Raw genomic sequence first — 21,190 nt, 5'->3', positions numbered from 1 at the left:
ATCTTAATAAATTACCGTTAAACCAAAAAAAGGTTTTCAACTTTCTGGATGAGACCCTAAAGCAAGAATAATTCTAATTATTTTATTTATATTTATTATTTATCCTTTTTATTTTCCTCTTAGTTTGTCCGAAAATTTTTCAATTTAACTATAAAAAAAATAAATATATTTTCAATAAATATAATTTATGCGTAACCATGCCTTTCTCTACAGGTAAAAAAAAAATTTACTTTCTTCATAAAAAAAAAGAGATAGATAAAATTGATTATTGTTATAAAGACAAAATTGTCCAAAAAAACATGAAAATTTAAAATAATAATAATAATTTATTTTATTTTATACCTATTTTATTATTTTTTAAATATCTTTATTTACCCCCAAAATTTGAGAAAAATTTTGCTTAATTTTATCAAATCATCACTGATTATTTAATTTTTTTCACTGTTCCCAATCATTTTATGACACACAAAAAAAGGAAGAAATTTCAAATATGAATAACCGGGTACCTCATTCGACTCCTCTGACTTTAAAATGGTAAATAAATAAATAAAATAAATACAATAATTAGTTTTACAGAAAATAATTTCTTAAGTCGCTATTATTTATATTATATAAGTAATATAGTTTTAGTGTCATTGTCCACATTGAGTCGTAAATTTATATAATGGGGTTATTAAATACATTTACATATTTGACTAGTGGGCTCACTTGTTTTAACGTGGTTGCCTAAAGAAAAAAAATATTATGTGCAGGGCATCTTAGTTTTGTTTCTTCCCATTTTTCTTTCTAACATATTTGTCATTGCCACGTCCCATATCATCTCAGTCTTCATCAATGTACTTGTATTCAGTGTTTACATGAAATTAGGTGGGGGAGGGGAGCGGATTCATTTGCTCAAATATATTTAAGAGCGAATAGGGAGTAGGCTCCCAATAGTTAAAAATATACTAGGGCGTGTATCATGGGGGGGGGGGGGGTAAATCTCAGGCATATTGTCCCCGATTTTTGTCTTTGATGTAGGCGTTGTTTGTCCTTATTAGATCGCCTTATGCTTTTCGTGGCCCTAATTTTAAGAACGCGATTTGTTGGGAGTCAAACCCGTTATAACCTTAACATTCTCACTCCATTGAAGAAGCCAATCTATTATCCATTTCAGTGGCACGTCTCTCCATGGTAGGTATTATAACTGATTTATAATATGCTTCTTAGAAGTAGGGAACTATTTTTGTTCAGGATAACTCACGTTTTCTATTGAAAATAGCCCTTGCTTCAATTGATCGATATATTTATATAACTTCTATTGTAGATCCAGAATATTTAAAGATTTTAGCCTCGATTATTAGATGCTTATATCTGTGTCATTGTCGTATTTGTATTCTCATATTTTCATTTAATCCCTATTTGCTAACTTTCAAATCGTATTCTAAACATTCATTTACATTCTTCAAATTCCGCCATTTTATATTTACTACGAACATATCACGACATGTCATCGATAACATATCCATAATAATGGCCTACATTATCATAATAAATAAGAATGAATAAAATGTTTATCCCTGGTGGATTGAAACATCTATAAGGGAAGCTGTTCATTATTCTGCATATCGTTTGTGTATATATCATTCCTGGATATCCAATGTGTTACTTAAACTTCACCATATCAATTCTTGGAGTTTTATCGAATGCTTTCTCCAATACCAACATCACACATAAAATTAATACTCCTTTTCTCACTATATTTTCCCATTAATAATGGAATTTGCTTAAATCTGATTTTCCAGGTATACATATAACCGTTATAATTTTTTTTCATAAATCTCATAATTTATATTTTTAAGCTTATCAGCTTGGCACCATATAATTTTTGCATTCTTAAATGACCCCTCTGTTAAGAATGGACTCCTACTCAGAGGGTGGATTTTATAACACAGGATCATTATTGAAGTTTGGAATTGTGTGGAAGGAGAGTAGAATGTATTGCTAATTGAATTTCCTTTCTTTGCTAATTTTAATTTGGATTTCGTTTTTTTCTGTTATTTTTAATTTTTTTCTAGGGGGGAGGAAGGGGTTAGTAGGAGTTAAATTCATATAGGTTAATTTCGACTTTGGCTTAGGGAGGGCAGGGCGTAGAAATACCTGTAATGGAGAACTAGAGAAAAAAAAAATTTGACTTTACCAAATTTTCCATATTATGTATATATGTTAAAAATTTTAAATTGAATCCTATATCTGTTAGGTTGGAAAGTAACTACGAGATCAAAGTTGGTAGCTGTTTTCCCAGGTGTTCCTTGTATTCCAATTATTTGGAATTTTGCGGGAAAAATTTTATGTCACCCGTAAACGCGGCTAGTTTAGGAAAAGTAAGTTAAAAAAATCAATAACTATTATTCGCAATTTATTTAAGAAATTTCAATCGAAATATTTCCTTAAAGCGGTGGAGTTGATGATTTTATAAGAACCAATAAGTATAAATGTTTGATTAATAGACATTAGATAATCAGGATTAGATATGTTTAGAAAATTTAATATTCATTTAACAAATTTCTATTCAATGTTTAATCAGATAATTAGACAACAATTTCCGCATCTGACGACTAGAAGACTAGGAACCCGAGGAAAGTCTAAGTATATACAAACGATCAATTTATTTTATTGATTAGTAATTATAAGAGTTATAACTATATTTTGGTCACCTTCCGCAGGATTAGCTAAAATAGGTTCTGCCTGAGTAAGGCCTGACACTAAGTAATAGTATTATACGTTTAGATATATATACAAAGTTATGGTATGTGGTAAGATGGATAGGGGTCAAAGAATGGTAGATATATGAAATAACTATATTCGATATATTTTACTGAAACCAGGCTGGACTAAAGCCTGAAATAAATTGAAGCTTGGATAAGACAAGGGTTTGTTACATATTACTCAAATTAAGTATACGGGGTAAGGCTTGATATTGATTATGACAGGTATAAGTAATTGTTATGTCATATTTTACCTATATGATAAGCTAGGTAATGTGGAGTATATGAAATGACTAGACTTTGTAAATATAAGATGGATAGGTTTAGTAAACATGAGGCCTAGGACTAGATTTGTTTCACTAAACTAAGTTCGAACTAAATCCTGATGGGGACTAGGGCTGGGATAGTTAGAATTTGACATAATTTATCAAAATTAGATACAAACTTACACATTACATTTACGAACATACTGTAACAAAAATTTATAGGATTTATGCTATGTTAAAATCATTATTAAAGTTATCTGCTAATTTTAGTAAATATTTAATAATTTATATAACAGATTTAAGGGAATTAACATCTTTATGAATAGTTTTTAACTTGAATTTAGTAATTAGTTTAAAATTTCTAATATTATTATGGCATGACCTGAGATTTTAAAATGAAATTATAATTTTTTGAAAATTACACCTTACATTAAAGTGTTTTTAAAATTGTATTTTAAATTGGAAATTGAAGATATAGTAGTTTAGCGATAATATGTGGATAGAACATTTTTCAAGTTGTTAGGACTGATTAAACAAAAATATGGTAAGAATAATTTTAGTTTAAACTTTTATGGAACAGACTTGGGTGCTAACTAAATTTTATAAAAATTGCAGATAGGACACTCTAATTTTATTTTTGTGTATCAAAACTCTTTTTAATATTTTAATTTTTTTTTTAAGTTGTCACACGTCGATATTTAATTCAGCAAAAATGGCGATTTTTCTAATCCAAAATGTCTGCAGAATATGTTGCATTTTTATAACAAGGCATTCTATTGTATATTAAAAGAGTGTTTGATGACGTTTTTTTCCAATATTTTTATGAGACTTAAAAAGTATTTTTACTAATAAAAAAATATATATTAAAAATATTGGGCATATGACAAAATAGGTATCATTACTATGGATTAGCACCTAAGAAGGAACCAAATTTTTATGTCAATGGTGGAACCAGGAATGACAAATTAACCTTTGAATGTCTAAATCATTTTCCATATTTGCATGATTCCGTTCCCACATCTAACCAGGCTAATGCATTGTATGATGGCAGCAAATTCCTATACACCCAAAACAAAAACGTAAGAAATATATTAGGTTTATATGAAATAAATAAATATGATTAAATTTGGTTTGATAAAAAAAATGATAATTAAGGGAACACCTACCCATATTACCGACCATGGAAGTAACAACAATCAGTATTATAGCCAATATGATTGCAATCGAGAAAAAATTTGCGTTAAGAGTGAGATAAACTCAGCAAATGAAGTCGTAAATTATGCTTATAATTGTTCAGTGTTTTTAGAAAATAAATTTCTTCATGAAGCATTGTCTAGAATTGATGAGGTATATATATATATATATACATATATGTTTTCATTATTTTCTATTAAATATTTTGAATAATGTTAAATGATATTATTTTTAAATATTAGTTATTATTAGTGTTGCTAAATCACCAACTTCAAAGCGGTTTAGCCCTTTTCTAAAATAATTCTTTCCAAGAGTCGAAATTCAGAGTCATTTTTTAAGCTAAAGGATTTGGATGAGCTCTTAAAGGCCAAAGCAACATGGAAATATAAGAAAAATTTGTAAACACTTTTAGAGTAATTATTTCTTAGGAATAGGAAAGTTAATATTAAGGAAGGGTGAATATGTTTTTGTAATACTGAGGGATATCTAACAAGTAAAAAGTATTCTATTAATTAAAGATACACCAAACAATAAATACCTATTCTATTTTTAAAACGAATTTGAAAATTTGAAAAGAATCATCAAAATTTTGTTACGAAATATCAAAAGTGCAATTTCGACATATGGACCTACATGAATAACATTGCTACTCCTCCGAACTTAGACAGAGTTATAAAATGATATTAATAAATTAATAAATTATACATTTGTCTTAATATTGTTCGATATTATACTTTTTTTTTAATAACATTAATATATTAAATATAATATAAAAACAAATTATATCCCTTTATTTATTTGAAGTTAAACGAGCTAATCGATTGCTTGGTTCAACACATTCGGTCTATTACGATGGCCTATAAAAATTTTAGTGTCAAAGATCCGTTGTCAAGTAGCGACATCAATAAAATCTGTTATCCTTCACCAATCCCTCGTAATCCAGTGTTGGCGATCGATGCCAAAAATAATTGTTTAAATAAAATTTCGATGGAATCCGTGAATTTTTATCATAACTGCGTGGTGGCAGAACATACAAATGGTTCCTATAACATTGTTGCCGAAGAACCAATAAGTTCGGTTGACAGATCAGATCTTACCCAGAATATCGCGATATCTCTTATAAACGCGATGGATCTAATCGATAAAGATTTATATATTGGGCTCTGCCTACTCGCTCTTCAACCCTTAAAAGAGATAACGAAAGGGAATAATGGGTAACTATTATTTAAAAGAAATTTTGTAAGTATAAACATAAACATCATGTAACGTCCTCGTCATAATTAAGTAGGCTAAGTTTTATGAATCCTTTTTTTTTAAACAATGTTTTTCTAATAAATTAGGATTAAGAATGTGATCATAAAAAAAAATCTCTCAAGTGCTTTGCGCAAATATTTCACATCCGGCGCTTATTTTATTTAAATTTTAAAATTGTTTGACCAATCCGAGACTTCCATTTATCTGAAAGTTCAGTTAGATTAGAATTAAAAAAAATGTCCCGCCCGTTAGGAACTATAGATTTATGTACCCAGTTATACTAAATATAAATAAATAAATATATATATATATATATAAAACATATAAAAAAAATTAGCACAATCCTCGGTATACTCAAAATATTTTGCGATAAGTTGAATAAATGTTTTGTTCATCACATGCAAAGGGAAGGAACTTCGACGGCTTTAGCGATCTATCACTCCAAAATTCAAAGTTGATCATTTTATTTAAAAAAGAAAATTAGTTTATAAATTAAATTTTTTTTTTTAGAATATAAATGATAATCAGTATCAGCGGCACCCGTTAATTCATACTACTTAAGAGGGTACACGGATGTCAATTTTACTAAAACTTATTTAAACTTGTATTAAGAAGGCTGGGAACACTGAAAATCATGTCTAAAAATGAACCTAAATATTTTATATCAATAACAGATTTAAATCGTATGTCCGCTGCCGTAGATGTGCTAGAAAACTTAAACGCACTGCTATCACGATTCGATGCAATGATGTCGGACGACAAAGGAGCCCTAAATTCGATAAATTTGGACTTGTCGAATATATCTTTCGAATATGACATTATTCCGCAATTGTGCAAGCGTGACCCGCTTTGGCCTCTCATTAACAATAATATCATTATGCAGCAATACAATGAAAGTGGATTTGAAGAATATACCGATGATACTATAATAAGAAGTATATTTTAATATAATTTGGAAGACTTTATGATTCCTTTGTCTGTAAGTATTATTTATAATTTAGCTTAAATAAAAAATCTTTATTTTAAAAATTAAAGCCAACTATCGCCCCGAACCATAAAAACTTATGATATTATATCAAATTATAAACATCTAATGGATAATTTATCAGGACCCACATATTCTTTAGTTGGGTTCCCAAGAATGAGTCATAATTATATTTGAAAGTTTCTTTTTGTCGAAGATAGAGATCCTAAAATTTTTAAAGTCATCATTTTTTTTTGTTTAGAAGTTTTAAAAAAAATTATAAGTTAGGGGAGAAAATGTCCATTTTTTTTTGTAGACAAAACGATTGGAGTGAAGATATAGTTTGTTAGTTTTTTTATATTTATGCATTAATCAAAAAAACAAAAATTTCGTAAGCACAAAATATTAGTAATAAATATTTGTTATATTTATTGTATTTAAAATTATATGATTTTAATATTTACGAAATATTATCATGTTTAATAATATGTATGTTTAGCGATTAAATCATTTTTTGAGCGCTTTTTTTTAAAAAATTTAAAAATCTGATATTACGGGAAATGTATTCCATTCATGTTTTAACTACCCTATGAATTTCAGACAATTTTTCCCAAGAACTTTTCGAAATTAATATAATTTAGATAAATGATTCAAAGGAACATGATGGAATATATTTTAGGTAAAATTCCGATTTTTAAATTTTATAAAAAAGGGGGCTCAATAATGATTTAAACTTGTACAAATAACGCAATCCCGGAAAAAAAAACACATCTAGACGCTAGGAAATCTGTTTTGGAAAACGCAAAAATATATGAAGGCCAAAACGGTACAGAACCAAACTACACGAAATCCTCACTATTGTGTCTCTTAGAAAAATATCATATAATAAAATATACAAAAAAATTATATTAATTGAATAGTAAAGCAAACTTAAATAATAATAAAAGACCGGTCCAAACCGCGGCCCGGACCGTAAAAAATAAAAAGACCGTTCCGGACCACGGTCTTCAAAATAGATCGGTCCGACAATCAGTCCGGTCCCGGTCTAAGATCGATAGGACTTTTCCAATCTTATGGGGGGATTATAACTTTTAATTTTGCTCTCATAAAATTTACAGAAATCGGGAATTTATTCTCATCTTTACAAATGGACAAACTCAAAGCTTGTAATCTCATCGATTTACTCGAAAAATCTTTTCCCAATTGTTTCATACAAGTGAAATAACAATTTTTTTCTTTAAAGATCATATCGATAAGTTATACTAGTGTTGTTAAGGTTTATTATTTTTTTTTTTCGTTACATTTACAAGTTACATTAGGTAAAAGTTAACTGATTCCAGTTACACTTATATATTTTTCCATAAAAAAGTTACAAGTTATTTTTAAAAACGCGTGTATATAATTAGTTGGAGCTAGCTATATTTTTCCCTAAAAGGTGGCTGCACATGCGTGATTAGATTAATCAATTTTAAAATAATAAATTCAACCACCAAACATTTTCATTTTAAAAATTGCTAATTAAGTTTAAATTTGTTAAATATTACCTTTGAAATTTGATTTTGATTGTTCGAAAGCCTATCTATCCCCTTACCGACATGCCCCAGTCCGAAATATTGAATAGCATTTCACTGTCAAATCTCGAAACGCTTCACTCGCACTTTACGAGATACGTACACCATACTTTGAAGAAATCTCGGAATTTCGGTAATTTTTTTATTTTTTCATTTTCCACACTTATATTTCCGATTTTTAATTTTTTTAAAAAAAAAATGCTTAAAGGTTCTATCTACGTTTTGTTTGTGAATGTATGTCGTTATTCTTATTTTTTGAAATATGATTACTCTACAATTCGCTTTTCTACATGATGTTTATGATGTTGTGATATTTGAACAATGTAAAATTTGAAAGGACTTTTTTTTAAAATTATTTCTCTTATATAAAAGTAAGTAAATATATTATTTTGGTTTTAAAAGATATCTTGCGGGCGATCAATCTATTCCTCTCGGACTATATTTTATTTAATATATATCTGCTCAAACTCAAAAGTTAAAGAGATAAAAATGATGGTGGGTTCAGCTGTTTACCGAATTAACTGACTTGAAGAAGAAGTATGTAGCCCGCTTTAACTGAATTTTTAACCGAAATAAAACGTGTAAAACGCGATTTTTTTATTAATTTTTTTTTTAAAAAAAATAGTTATTATATTTAACCTTGAAGAAAAACTATAATAGTATTATAATAATAAATATAATTAATTTTTTTTTTAAAGTTTTATATATCCTATATTTTTCATTAGCGATACCATTTTTAAAAAAATTATTAAGAAATTTTATTTTATAAACCCATATAAATGTGGTATTTGTTTATATAAAAACCCCATTTGACGTATATTTTATAATAATTGAGAAAATGGAGGTAATTTGTTAAATCGTTGAATTACCATTATTTGCGAATAATTTTAAAGAATAATGTAAAATGAGAAGCTTATCTATATATATAATAGCCATATTCAAGAAATGAACGTTTTCGTATCTTGGTAATGTTAATTTTTTTTTGTATCAACTTTCATATCTTCATAACGTTAATTTTTTCACTTTCCTATCTCATAATGTTAAAATATTTTTTTTCCATCAACTTTCCTATCATCTTAATGTTAAATAAATCGAGGGCTATTATTATCTCGCTAATGTTAAAACTTTTTTTAAAAATTTTTTTATGGCAAAACAGAGATTCGAACTCGCGACCTATCGTTCGGAAGGCAAACGTTCTTACCATTGAGCCCCCCCCCCTTCCAATATTATATTTTGATATATTTGTGTATATATATGAAGCTTTATATACTTTGCGCATGCGCCTAATTTTGACGTAATTTTTGAATTTCTCACTAATATATTTTTACCGTTATTCAATTAATTATACCGCCAACAATATTGGAATCTCTTGAAATGACATTAGCTACCCATTTTTATCATGCTTCCTTCATTATTGATTAAAATTTCATAAAAGTAATTATTAAAATTTAGATCTTATAACTATTCTTTAAATTATATTTAGCTATTTGACAAACAAAAATAAATCTCACAATACACCCTGACATTAGCTACCCATTTTTATCATGCTTCCTTCATTCTTGATTAAAATTTCATAAAAGTAATTATTAAAATTTAGATCTTATAACTATTCTTTAAATTATATTTAGCTATTTGACAAACAAAAATAAATCTCACAATACACCCCAAACAATATTGGAATCTCTTAAAATGACATTAGCTACCCATTTTTATCATGCTTCCTTTATTCTTGATTAAAATTTCATAAAAGTAATTATTAAAATTTAGATCTTATGATCAGGCCGAGCCCAGGCCTGCAATAAAATTTGTTTTAGTTCAATGTCTGACTCATAGTTAATAACAAAAAAATTCCCAAGCCCAGCCCCATAATTCATTTAAAAATACAATCAGAATATGAAAGTCGCATAGGCCTTGGTTTTTTGATAAGGCCTGGCCATGTCTGCGAAAAAAAATTTCCCGGCCAATGTTATCTCTATTTTAAATTTTACTTAATATGATATCTATCACAATTTTAAATTTTATTCTAAAATCTAAATATAAAATTTAATTTAAGACATTGTTATTAAATTACAATAGAAATAAATGGAATATAAAATTAAATTGTTATTAAATTACAATAAAAAATAAATGAAAATTATATAAAAGTTGCATTGGACTTGGTTTTTTGATCAGGCCTGGCTATGTCTGAAAAAAAAAATATCAGGCCAATGTCTATATCCCATATTTAAAATTAAAAAATTTTCAAGAATCTCTATTTTAAATTTTACCCTATTTCTAATACCCATAATGCTCGCAGGTTACATTGCAACAATTTTACCTCTTTTTCTCTTAAATTTTAATATTTTTATAAAATATATTAATAAAGCATATTTCTTATCATATACACCTAACTAATTAGTAATTACCCACAATAGAAATAAATGGAATATTAAAATTAAATTTAAGACATTGTTATTAAATCAAAATAAAAAAAATGAAAATTTTATGAAAGTTGCATGGGACTTGGTTTTTTGATCAGGCCTGGCTATGTTTGTAAAAAAAAATTTTCAGACCAATATCTATATCCCATATTTAAAATTAAATTTTCAAGGATCTCTATTTTAAATTTTAGCCAATATGATTTCTCACAATTTAAATTTTGATATTTCTAATACCCTTAATGTTCACGTGTTACATTGTAACAATTTTACCTCTTTTTCTCCTAAATTTTAATATTTTTATAAAATATATTAATAAAGCATATTTAGTATCATATACACCTAACTTAATAATTACCCATCAACCCGTCATTCTAATTAAATTAAGTTAATTTTATAAAAAAAAGTTTCATATATATACAAATATATCAAAATATAATATTGAAGGGGGGGGGGCTTAATGGAAAAAAGTTTGCTTCTGAACGATAGGTTGCGAGTTCGAATCCCAGTGTTGCCATAAAAATTTTTTTACATTAACGAGATAATAATAGCTCTCAATTTATTTAACATTAAGATGATTGATAGGAAAGGTGATAGAAAAAAGATATTTTAACATTAGGAGATAGGAAAGTGAAAAAATTAACGTTAAGATGATAGGAAAGTTGATAGAAAAAAAATTAACATTACCAAGATACGAAAACGTTCATTTCTAGATTTAGGAATTTTTTTGTGTTACCAGTTATTTGAAAATAATATTTAATTTTTATTCTTTGTAACGTTAATAAATAGAATACTATGGAAAATAGACAATCTCCCAAACAATTAAAGGAAAGTATCCGCAAATTACGGAATCACATAAAATCCAAATATAATAATCCTAAGTTAGTTTCATTAACTACAACTCATAATCCTAATTCAAATTTATATCTCCCAATTGATTTATCAATTAAAACTGCTATGATTAGCGCATGCATAAGCCGTTTTCATCAAAAAATAAACAAATCTTCCCTACCACTTACACTTTTATTTTGGGAAATAGAAAAAGATTAAACATAACAAAAGAAGTTTTATTTTCCAATAATTTAGATAAAATATTTTTATTTTAAGGAAAGTGGTCGTAAAGTGCGAAGTCATATAAAATCCAAGAAACCCAAACCTATAGTAGCTTTAGTACCTACACCTCAAAGTATTAATTTAAATAAACCTTTTCCTATTGATATATCAACTAAAACTGCTAGGATGCGGGCATGTGCTGCCCGTTTTCGTCTAAAGCTTAAACAGATTTTCCCCACCACCTATACATCTATTCTTAAAAATAGAAGTAATTTAACACATTTTAATACTAATGATATTCACTTAATAACTGAACATACTTGCGGGCCTATGAATATCATATGTCAATTTTGTTTTTCCATGAATTTCATAGCTGAGAGACCGACCGACGGTAAATTCACACAGTGCTGTCATAAAGGGAAGGTTATCTTAACCCAAATACCATATCCTCCTTATTTAAAAAATCTTATATCAAACCCTCAAGATAAGTTACATAATAATTTTATGAAGAACATACGTTCTTATAATTCAGCAGTAGCTTTTGCATCGATGGGCGCAAAAATTTCGGAGCTTACAGGTAGTGGCCCTTATTGTTTCAAAGTGCACGGCCAAATATATCACCGCACATCTAATTTATACCCACCTTCTAATGCTTTGCCTACTTATGCCCAGTTATACGTGTTAGATATGACACAGGCTATAGATAAGCGTATACACCATCCAGCAAATAGTAAATGTAATAAAGATATTATGAAGCAATTAGATCAGTTAATACGACAAATTAACCCCTATGCTCTTAGTTTTAAGACATTAGGTGAAGTCCATCAATCTGCATTAGAATTAGCAACTACTTCTAATACAAAACTCCCAACCATTAATATGATCTTTAAAGGAGATCGTTCTAGCGATCGACGCCGTTATAATTTACCATCTATGGATGACGTAGCTATGATTTTCAATAATGAAGATGGAGAGCCTCCTTTCAAAAGAGATATTAAAGTCTATCCTGACCCCATGGTTTATCCTTTACTATTCCCTCATGGTGAACCTGGTTGGTCTCCTAATATGATCGCTGACAATTCTGACTAACAGGAGCTCTGGTAAATAATGATAGTATTTAGGGTGCTAATAAGAGATATTGTTTCATTAAAAAGAATATTCCCCGTCATTTTTGACGGGTTATCAACTAGTTATAGATATTAAGTTTGATTTGGGCCGCACGAAAAGAATGGGCATAGTTAAATGGGGAGATAGTAGAAATCATAGGCAAAAGGGAATGGAAGACTTTTCCTTGGAAAGTTTTTGAACGTTCTTAAATAGTATTTTAAGCCAATAAAAAAAATGATTTGCCCCTACAACCCCAACCTAAAAAATATGTAAGTTGAATTTCGTATTAAATTAATTGAAGATTAAACCTAAATGAACGATGAGGTAGGCAGGGAGTTTTTATGATCAAATTTTATAATTTATATAGATCAAAAAATTTAATAATCCTTTTTTTTTTCATTTTAAAAGTAATAAATATGTCATATGGGGATTCGGAATCTCTCAATTTTAAAATCATTTACCTAGAGCGATTTAAAAATATTTAAAAATCCGATTTAACCCGAAATGCATTGTAGCATGCGTCGAGTATTTATCCTATAAATTTCAACCATAGACATTTTTGATTTTTTTTAATTTATGAAAAATCCATGTAAAAATTAATATAAATTAGGCGTAGTTTCTAAAGTTTATTGCAAAATTGTTTGAAATTCACAGTTTGGGATAAAATTACAAGGTTTTTTTTTATATACGCAAATATGGATAATCAAAATTATTAATGCGAATACGTGATATTTAATTTATAATAATATTTAGTGTTTTAATTTAATAATATTTCCAGTATATAGCAGAACCCGATACCATTCGATCGATTTTATTTTTAAAAGTTTGTATGATGGAAGCGTATACACTATAACTAATAAAAATAAAAATTTAATTTTTCCAATCGGGCTTACTTCCTGACATATGGCCATTAGTGATCTGCATCGGGCCTAATTTTTCAAGCCCGGCCCGAACCCGAAAATTTTTTAAAAAAATTTACCGACCCGGCCCGAATTTATTTAAATATAGAAATTAATTTTTATAATTACTCAAAATAAAAAGACATATGTTACATGTCGTTTAGTTTCAATATATAAAATCAAATATTTTTATTTTACATAAAAAATTCAATATAAAATTGATAAATTTAGATATATTTAAAAAAAATTCCAAGGTCCGACCCGGCCCGGCCCGAATTTTTTTTAAAAATATTAGGCCCGGCCCGAACCCGATTATTTTAAATAAAATTAGACTCGGCGCACTCGGGCCGGGTACGTGCCGGGACTAACTTTGCAGATCTCTAATGGCCATCTCTGAAAACGCAAAAAAAATTTCAAAATAAACATTCCATTTTTTTTAAATATTTTACAAATTATTCAACCAAAAACCATGATTTAAAAACTAATTCTGCCGCAAGGAGTTTTGCCATTTCTATATTGCGAAAAATAAAAATTTTCTCCTTTTTAAGAATGGAAACCTTAAAGCTCAATATTATTAAAATCTTTCTTTCTTTCTTTCTTTCTTTCTTTCTTTCTTTCTTTCTTTCTTTCTTTCTTTCTTTCTTTCTTTCTTTCTTTCTTTCTTTCTTTCTTTCTATATTCATATTTAATTCCAATGAGTTAAGGAATAAAGATTAATGTTGCAACGAAATAAATGAGTTAAGAAAATCGCTGACAGATTTTGTTAGCGTCTCAAGCGTGGTACGATCTACCGCCAACCATTTTATTTATAAGCGATTTAATTTATGACATTCATATAAAACAATGAATTAAGACCTCTCTTTAAGTTTTGAGGTACCGGGACAATTTCATCTCTTTTAAGTAACAACAAGGCTAGACTGGATTGCAAACATTAGGCAATACTGTCTTTATACTCTTTTATAGGAGGTTATAAATATTTTCTAAAAGGATCAGTTTAAAATTTTTGATGAAAGGTGCAGATGCAATGTATGTATTCAACGTCCATCTCTAAGCTAAAATGTTATTTTTTGGATTTAGGAATGAAAACTTGCTAAAATCTTGGCTTTATTTTTTAAAATTTGTAGGAATATATTTTTATAATTACACAAAATTAATGGCTCTGGCACTTTTTTTTATTGGAATTATAATTTTCGCAAATTGACTTTATGTCAATTATAAATATTTCACTAAGTAATTTTGCATTTATAATAGAAAAATATTAGATTTTGAGTGATTCATTTTTGACAAATATGAAATTTTTATGGCAAAGAACCGAAATTTTTAAAATAACTCATCCTCCTCATTCACCTCAAAATTTTTCATTCAACACAATATTCGCTTATAGACCTTTATGGAAAGGATCCTCAACCTTTCATTATCAGACTTTAATTGGCACCTAGCCCAATTATCCGCTAAACTTGGTGGTATCGACTTGATCCCCCCCTCCTTAGAACTACTTTCCCTTTCTCTATTTATATCAAATCGCCTATCGCTCAATTCTGCGATCTCATCATTCATAACTCCCCATAATGATATTCTTTCAGCAGCAATAGAAAGATGAAATATCCTAACCCCAGTCGGTTATACATAATCTCTAACAAATCTATCATCGAACCCCTAATAAAAAAATTACAAAATAGTCTTAACCCTACCGAAATCAGCGATATACAACTATTACAAAACAACGATAAATACGGCGGGCATGAATGGTTCGAAACACTTCCAAGCCAAACCTTAGATAATCTCTTAAGCAATGACCAACTGAGAGTTACTGTAGGCTTTAGACTTGGATGCTCGCTTACACATTCACACTCTTACCACCAATGCAGCCTACCCGTTCAACCTAGCCAGACACGGTCTAAACTGCATCCGCAGCCAGGGACGCCATCTCCGGCATAAAGCAATTAATAAAATCATACATAACGCTTAATAAGACTAAAATACCCAACATCCTTGATCCTACCAACCTCTCATTACAAGACGGCCTCAGACCCGACGGCTTAACCTGCACCCCCTGGTCCAATGGGAAATCTCTTATTTGGGATGCAACCTGCGTACATCCTTTCCTTCATCAATTAATACAAACTCTCTTACTAGTGGAGAAAATAAAAAAATTAATAAATATTCAAAATTAAATAACTTTATATTTCAGCCAATAGTAATTTCAACTAACGGCAATTTTTCACAGTCTACATGTATTTTTTTTTAAACTTTATCACGAAAATTTTTTAGCATAACAAACGAAAATCGCGAATCCCTTTTTCTTAAACAAAAACTTCAATTGGAAATTTTTTAAACACAATTATACTTGCTTTTAGGTACATTTTCATTATTAAATTAAGCTCTTTTTAGAGCCTACGATACTAATATATATTTTTATTTAGTAATTTTATATATTTTTATATAGTTGTTTTAATATTTTAGTGTTTTATCATTTTTTAAAAAAATTAAGACAATGGAAATAGACTTCTAACTATCACAAAGATAACTAATTAGCGAGCAATATAAAAAAAAAAGCTATAAGATTTCAACCAACTAGCAAATTGTAGACATAAATATTAAAAAATTATTATATATCCCATGGCTAAGGCCCCATGTTTCAGAAATAAAAAATTGGGTTTCTAATGTGGCTCTGATTTTGCCTCCTACAGTTAAAGATTGGCATAAAAATTTAATTATTTAATTTCTAGTATTTATTTCTTTATTTACTCGTGAACCCAAAGAAAGAGTAGCATGTGAAGAGGCTCAAATTAAGAATTTACCCTAAAGACCAAGATTCTGGAAGTTTAACTGTCTGACTCCTCATGCCAATCATGATTAATTTCGAAGACTCTTAAATGTCTACAATTCATTTCGTTTAACTTTATGAGAATTTCTTTTAAAAAATTTCTTTACAATGATATTCATACCAGGGGTTAGAAACCGAACCCGAAACCTTTCGAACCCGCGTATTTTTGTTGAATTAACCCAAACCCCAGCCATTTTCAAAAGTGAAGGGTTCAAGGATTCTAGTGATTAAAAATTAAATCCCACAAATTAAAAAAAATTTCCGAATCATTTTTTCTTCTTATCGCATTTTTCAATATTATCTGGTTTTTTTTATATACTTCTAAATTTGTAGGTTAATAATTTATTTTCAATTTATATCAATTTTTTTTTAAAAAATAAAATTCGTGATTTTTTGTATTATATAGTATATTTGGTATAATTATATAATAGGAACATGTAGCTTCTCATGTTTTATATCAATTTTAGAAAGTTAAATTGGGGAATTTTAAAGTAGGCAGGTAACCAAGGGTAGGGTACCTCCCCCCCCCCCCTCATCTCAAATTTGTCTGTTCCCCTAAATATCATCACTTCTCCCATACACCCTCACTCTTCACCCCCTCTCCAGAAAAATGTAAACGATTATAACACTATAAGGAAGAATTTGAAATAAATGTTAACAAAAAGGATAAATAACTTTTTAAAAATAACAAATATAATTCAAAAAGAATATTTTTTATAAAAATCTAGTATATCAAGAGGCCAGAATGATATATACCAAGAGTTATGTTTATAGATTAGAGTATGTAGTAGAGAAATACCGGCACAGTTTTTTTAAAGTTTGCCTAAGATTTTTAATATTTTTATATGGCTCGGACATCCTTTTCCTAACTATGCCATCAACTAACCACATCCCTCATACTGTTTTTAGAGAGTGCTCAGAGGCAAAAACAAATATACTATATCCTATTATTAGTGACAATGATTACGATTTGAAGGAATGATCAAGTAATGATCGTGTTAGAAGCATATGAGAGAACGATGTTTGATATGTCAAAACTTATATCCTATCATCTAAGGGGATTTCCAAAAAATAGTGCCAGAAAAATGAATTAGTTTCTTCAAAAAACTATATTTTTATCAAAATTTGATAATTTTCTGCAATATTATAGAATTCATTAACAAATTTATAATTTCTACTAAAAATATAAAGAAAAAAAGATTCGTTGACTTAAAACACAATAATTCGAGAAAAATAAGTTAGTCAGATATTTTAAATTATGTTTTACAGCTATTATTAAGAATTTACCTTTGATAATAATTTATTTTTTTAAATTTATTTTTAAATTCCCCCATTAAGTAGATTAAAATTTTAGCATCGTTTAATTTAACAAATAAATAACTTTATTATATACAACAATATAAATAAATTATAAATTGTTTGAATTTAATGGCATTTAAATTGCTTGAATTTAATGGCACTTATTAAATAGATCATTAATATTATTATTTCTTCTTACTTTCAAGGCCGATAAAAGTCCAGAAATAAAAAAAAAACCAAATTAATAACTTAAATTTTAGCAGTGTAAAAAACCAATTTGTTAAATTTAATTATCACGAAGAAAAGAAAATCTAAGTGGGCCTATACGTGTGTATATATCTGAATTTTGGAATGCAATTTAATCCCATTTATAAATGTATCGGATAAATTACTTTTAAAATGAGGGTAATAAATTTGTAGTGATCTAATCGAGGTCCGAACATTAATGAACTATGTTCAAACCCTTACTTTTATTACCATTAAATATATTGTCAGTTGGGAATAGGATTATAGTTTTCTCTGTATCCATTTTTTATTTTACTTTACAGGAGGAGTGCATATAAAAATGTTGCCTAAGTCTAGAGGTTTCGCTAATAGATTTTCCAAACCTTTGCACGTTCCATGAGAAAAACCTTCAGGCTTGCGTTAACATATTTCTGGATAAAATATTGAGTTAGTCATTTCAAAAATCTGATAAAAATCGGTTTAACAACACTTATATTTATCAAAAAAATCGTATTTTTTTTTCAAAGAAAGATTTAAAAAAAAACATTGTTTTATTTTGTTTTTTTTTGAAAATAAGAGTTTTTAATTTTGGAATATATAAAAATCTATCAACATTTTGTTGAAATTTGTTATTTTATTTTTTTTACAATAATCTATATATATAATAGCCATATTCAAGATATAAACGTTTTCGTATCTTCTATCAACTTTCCTATCTTCATAACGTTAATTTTTTCACTTTCCTATCTCATAATGTTAAAATATTTTTTTTCCATCAACTTTCCTATCATCTTAATGTTAAATAAATCGAGGGCTATTATTATCTCGCTAATGTTAAAACTTTTTTTAAAAATTTTTTTATGGCAAAACAGAGATTCGAACTAGCGACCTATCGTTCGGTAGGCAAACGTTCTTACCATTGAGCCCCCCCCCCTTCAATATTATATTTTGATATATTTGTGTATATATATGAAGCTTTATATACTTTGCGCATGCGCCTAATTTTGACGTAATTTTTGAATTTCTCACCAATATATTTTTACCGTCATTCAATTAATTATACCGCCAACAATATTGGAATCTCTTGAAATGACATTAGCTACCCATTTTTATCATGCTTCCTTCATTATTGATTAAAATTTCATAAAAGTAATTATTAAAATTTAGATCTTATAACTATTCTTTATATTATATTTAGCTATTTGACAAACAAAAATAAATCTCACAATACACCCTGACATTAGCTACCCATTTTTATCATGCTTCCTTCATTCTTGATTAAAATTTCATAAAAGTAATTATTAAAATTTAGATCTTATAACTATTCTTTAAATTATATTTAGCTATTTGACAAACAAAAATAAATCTCACAATACACCCTGACATTAGCTACCCATTTTTATCATGCTTCCTTCATTCTTGATTAAAATTTTATAAAAGTAATTATTAAAATTTAGATCTTATAACTATTCTTTAAATTATATTTAGCTATTTGACAAACAAAAATAAATCTCACAATACACCCCAAACAATATTGGAATCTCTTAAAATGACATTAGCTACCCATTTTTATCATGCTTCCTTCATTCTTGATTAAAATTTCATAAAAGTAATTATTAAAATTTAGATCTTATAACTATTCTTTAAATTATATTTAGCTATTTGACAAACAAAAATAAATCTCACAATACACCCCAAACAATATTGGAATCTCTTAAAATGACATTAGCTACCCATTTTTATCATGCTTCCTTCATTCTTGATTAAAATTTCATAAAAGTAATTATTAAAATTTAGATCTTATGATCAGGCCGAGCCCAGGCCTGCAATAAAATTTGTTTTAGTTCAATGTCTGACTCATAGTTAATAATAAAAAAATTCCCAAGCCCAGCCCCATAATTCATTTAAAAATACAATCAGAATATGAAAGTCGCATAGGCCTTGGTTTTTTGATAAGGCCTGGCCATGTCTGCAAAAAAAAATTTCCCGGCCAATGTTATCTCTATTTTAAATTTTACTTAATATGATATCTATCACAATTTTAAATTTTATTCTAAAATCTAAATATAAAATTTAATTTAAGACATTGTTATTAAATTACAATAGAAATAAATGGAATATAAAATTAAATTTAAGAAATTGTTATTAAATTACAATAAAAAATAAATGAAAATTATATAAAAGTTGCATTGGACTTGGTTTTTTGATCAGGCCTGGCTATGTCTGCAAAAAAAAATATCAGGCCAATGTCTATATCCCATATTTAAAATTAAAAAATTTTCAAGAATCTCTATTTTAAATTTTACCCAGATATTTCTAATACCCATAATGCTCGCGGGTTACATTGCAACAATTTTACCTCTTTTTCTCTTAAATTTTAATATTTTTATAAAATATATTAATAAAGCATATTTCTTATCATATACACCTAACTAATTAGTAATTACCCACAATAGAAATAAATGGAATATTAAAATTAAATTTAAGACATTGTTATTAAATCAAAATAAAAAAAATGAAAATTTTATGAAAGTTGCATGGGACTTGGTTTTTTGATCAGGCCTGGCTATGTTTGTAAAAAAAAATTTTCAGACCAATATCTATATCCCATATTTAAAATTAAATTTTCAAGGATCTCTATTTTAAATTTTAGCCAATATGATTTCTATCACAATTTAAATTTTGATATTTCTTATACCCTCACGTGTTACATTGTAACAATTTTACCTCTTTTTCTCCTAAATTTTAATATTTTTATAAAATATATTAATAAAGCATATTTAGTATCATATACACCTAACTTAATAATTGCCCATCAACCCGTCATTCTAATTAAATTAAGTTAATTTTATAAAAAAAAGTTTCATATATATACAAATATATCAAAATATAATATTGAAGGGGGGGGGGCTCAATGGAAAAAAGTTTGTCTTCCGAACGATAGGTTGCGAGTTCGAATCCCAGTGTTGCCATAAAAAAATTTTTACATTAACGAGATAATAATAGCTCTCAATTTATTTAACATTAAGATGATTGATAGGAAAGGTGATAGAAAAAAGATATTTTAACATTAGGAGATAGGAAAGTGAAAAAATTAACGTTAAGATGATAGGAAAGTTGATAGAAAAAAAATTAACATTACCAAGATACGAAAACGTTCATTTCTAGATTTAGGAATTTTTTTGTGTTACCAGTTATTTGAAAATAATATTTAATTTTTATTCTTTGTAACGTTAATAAATAGAATACTATGGAAAATAGACAATCTCCCAAACAATTAAAGGAAAGTATCCGCAAATTACGGAATCACATAAAATCCAAATATAATAATCCTAAGTTAGTTTCATTAACTACAACTCATAATCCT

General features: G+C 27.7%; 2 protein-coding genes across 2 annotated transcripts in view; one reads left to right on the top strand and one right to left on the bottom strand.

Moving 5' to 3' along the window:
• Positions 1–416: 416 nt before the first annotated feature.
• Positions 417–8,759, top strand: LOC135926278 (uncharacterized). The gene is made up of 12 exons (XM_065462084.1): positions 417–534; positions 2,240–2,363; positions 2,567–2,628; positions 3,906–4,092; positions 4,169–4,360; positions 4,784–4,876; positions 5,012–5,421; positions 5,799–5,914; positions 6,136–6,396; positions 7,544–7,641; positions 8,000–8,129; positions 8,399–8,759. The coding sequence occupies exons 1-12, from the start codon at positions 491–493 to the stop codon at positions 8,473–8,475; spliced, it is 1,794 nt and encodes a 597-aa protein (XP_065318156.1). The 5' UTR covers positions 417–490; the 3' UTR covers positions 8,476–8,759.
• LOC135926279 (serine protease inhibitor 42Dd-like) overlaps positions 3,948–21,190 on the bottom strand; it is a 41,394-nt gene continuing 24,151 nt past the window's right edge. Inside the window, exon 5 of the mRNA XM_065462086.1 lies at positions 3,948–4,071. Coding sequence (XP_065318158.1) covers positions 4,043–4,071 — 29 coding nt within the window. The 3' untranslated portion in view covers positions 3,948–4,042. The remainder of the gene's footprint in view (positions 4,072–21,190) is intronic.

Source organism: Gordionus sp. m RMFG-2023, chromosome 3 (assembly GCF_954871325.1).
Source record: "Gordionus sp. m RMFG-2023 chromosome 3, tfGorSpeb1-WG-v2, whole genome shotgun sequence".
Taxonomy (NCBI): domain Eukaryota; kingdom Metazoa; phylum Nematomorpha; class Gordioida; order Chordodea; family Parachordodidae; genus Gordionus; species Gordionus sp. m RMFG-2023.
The sequence above is the reverse complement of the archived record's forward strand: the minus strand, read 5'-3'. Positions and strand labels throughout refer to the sequence as shown.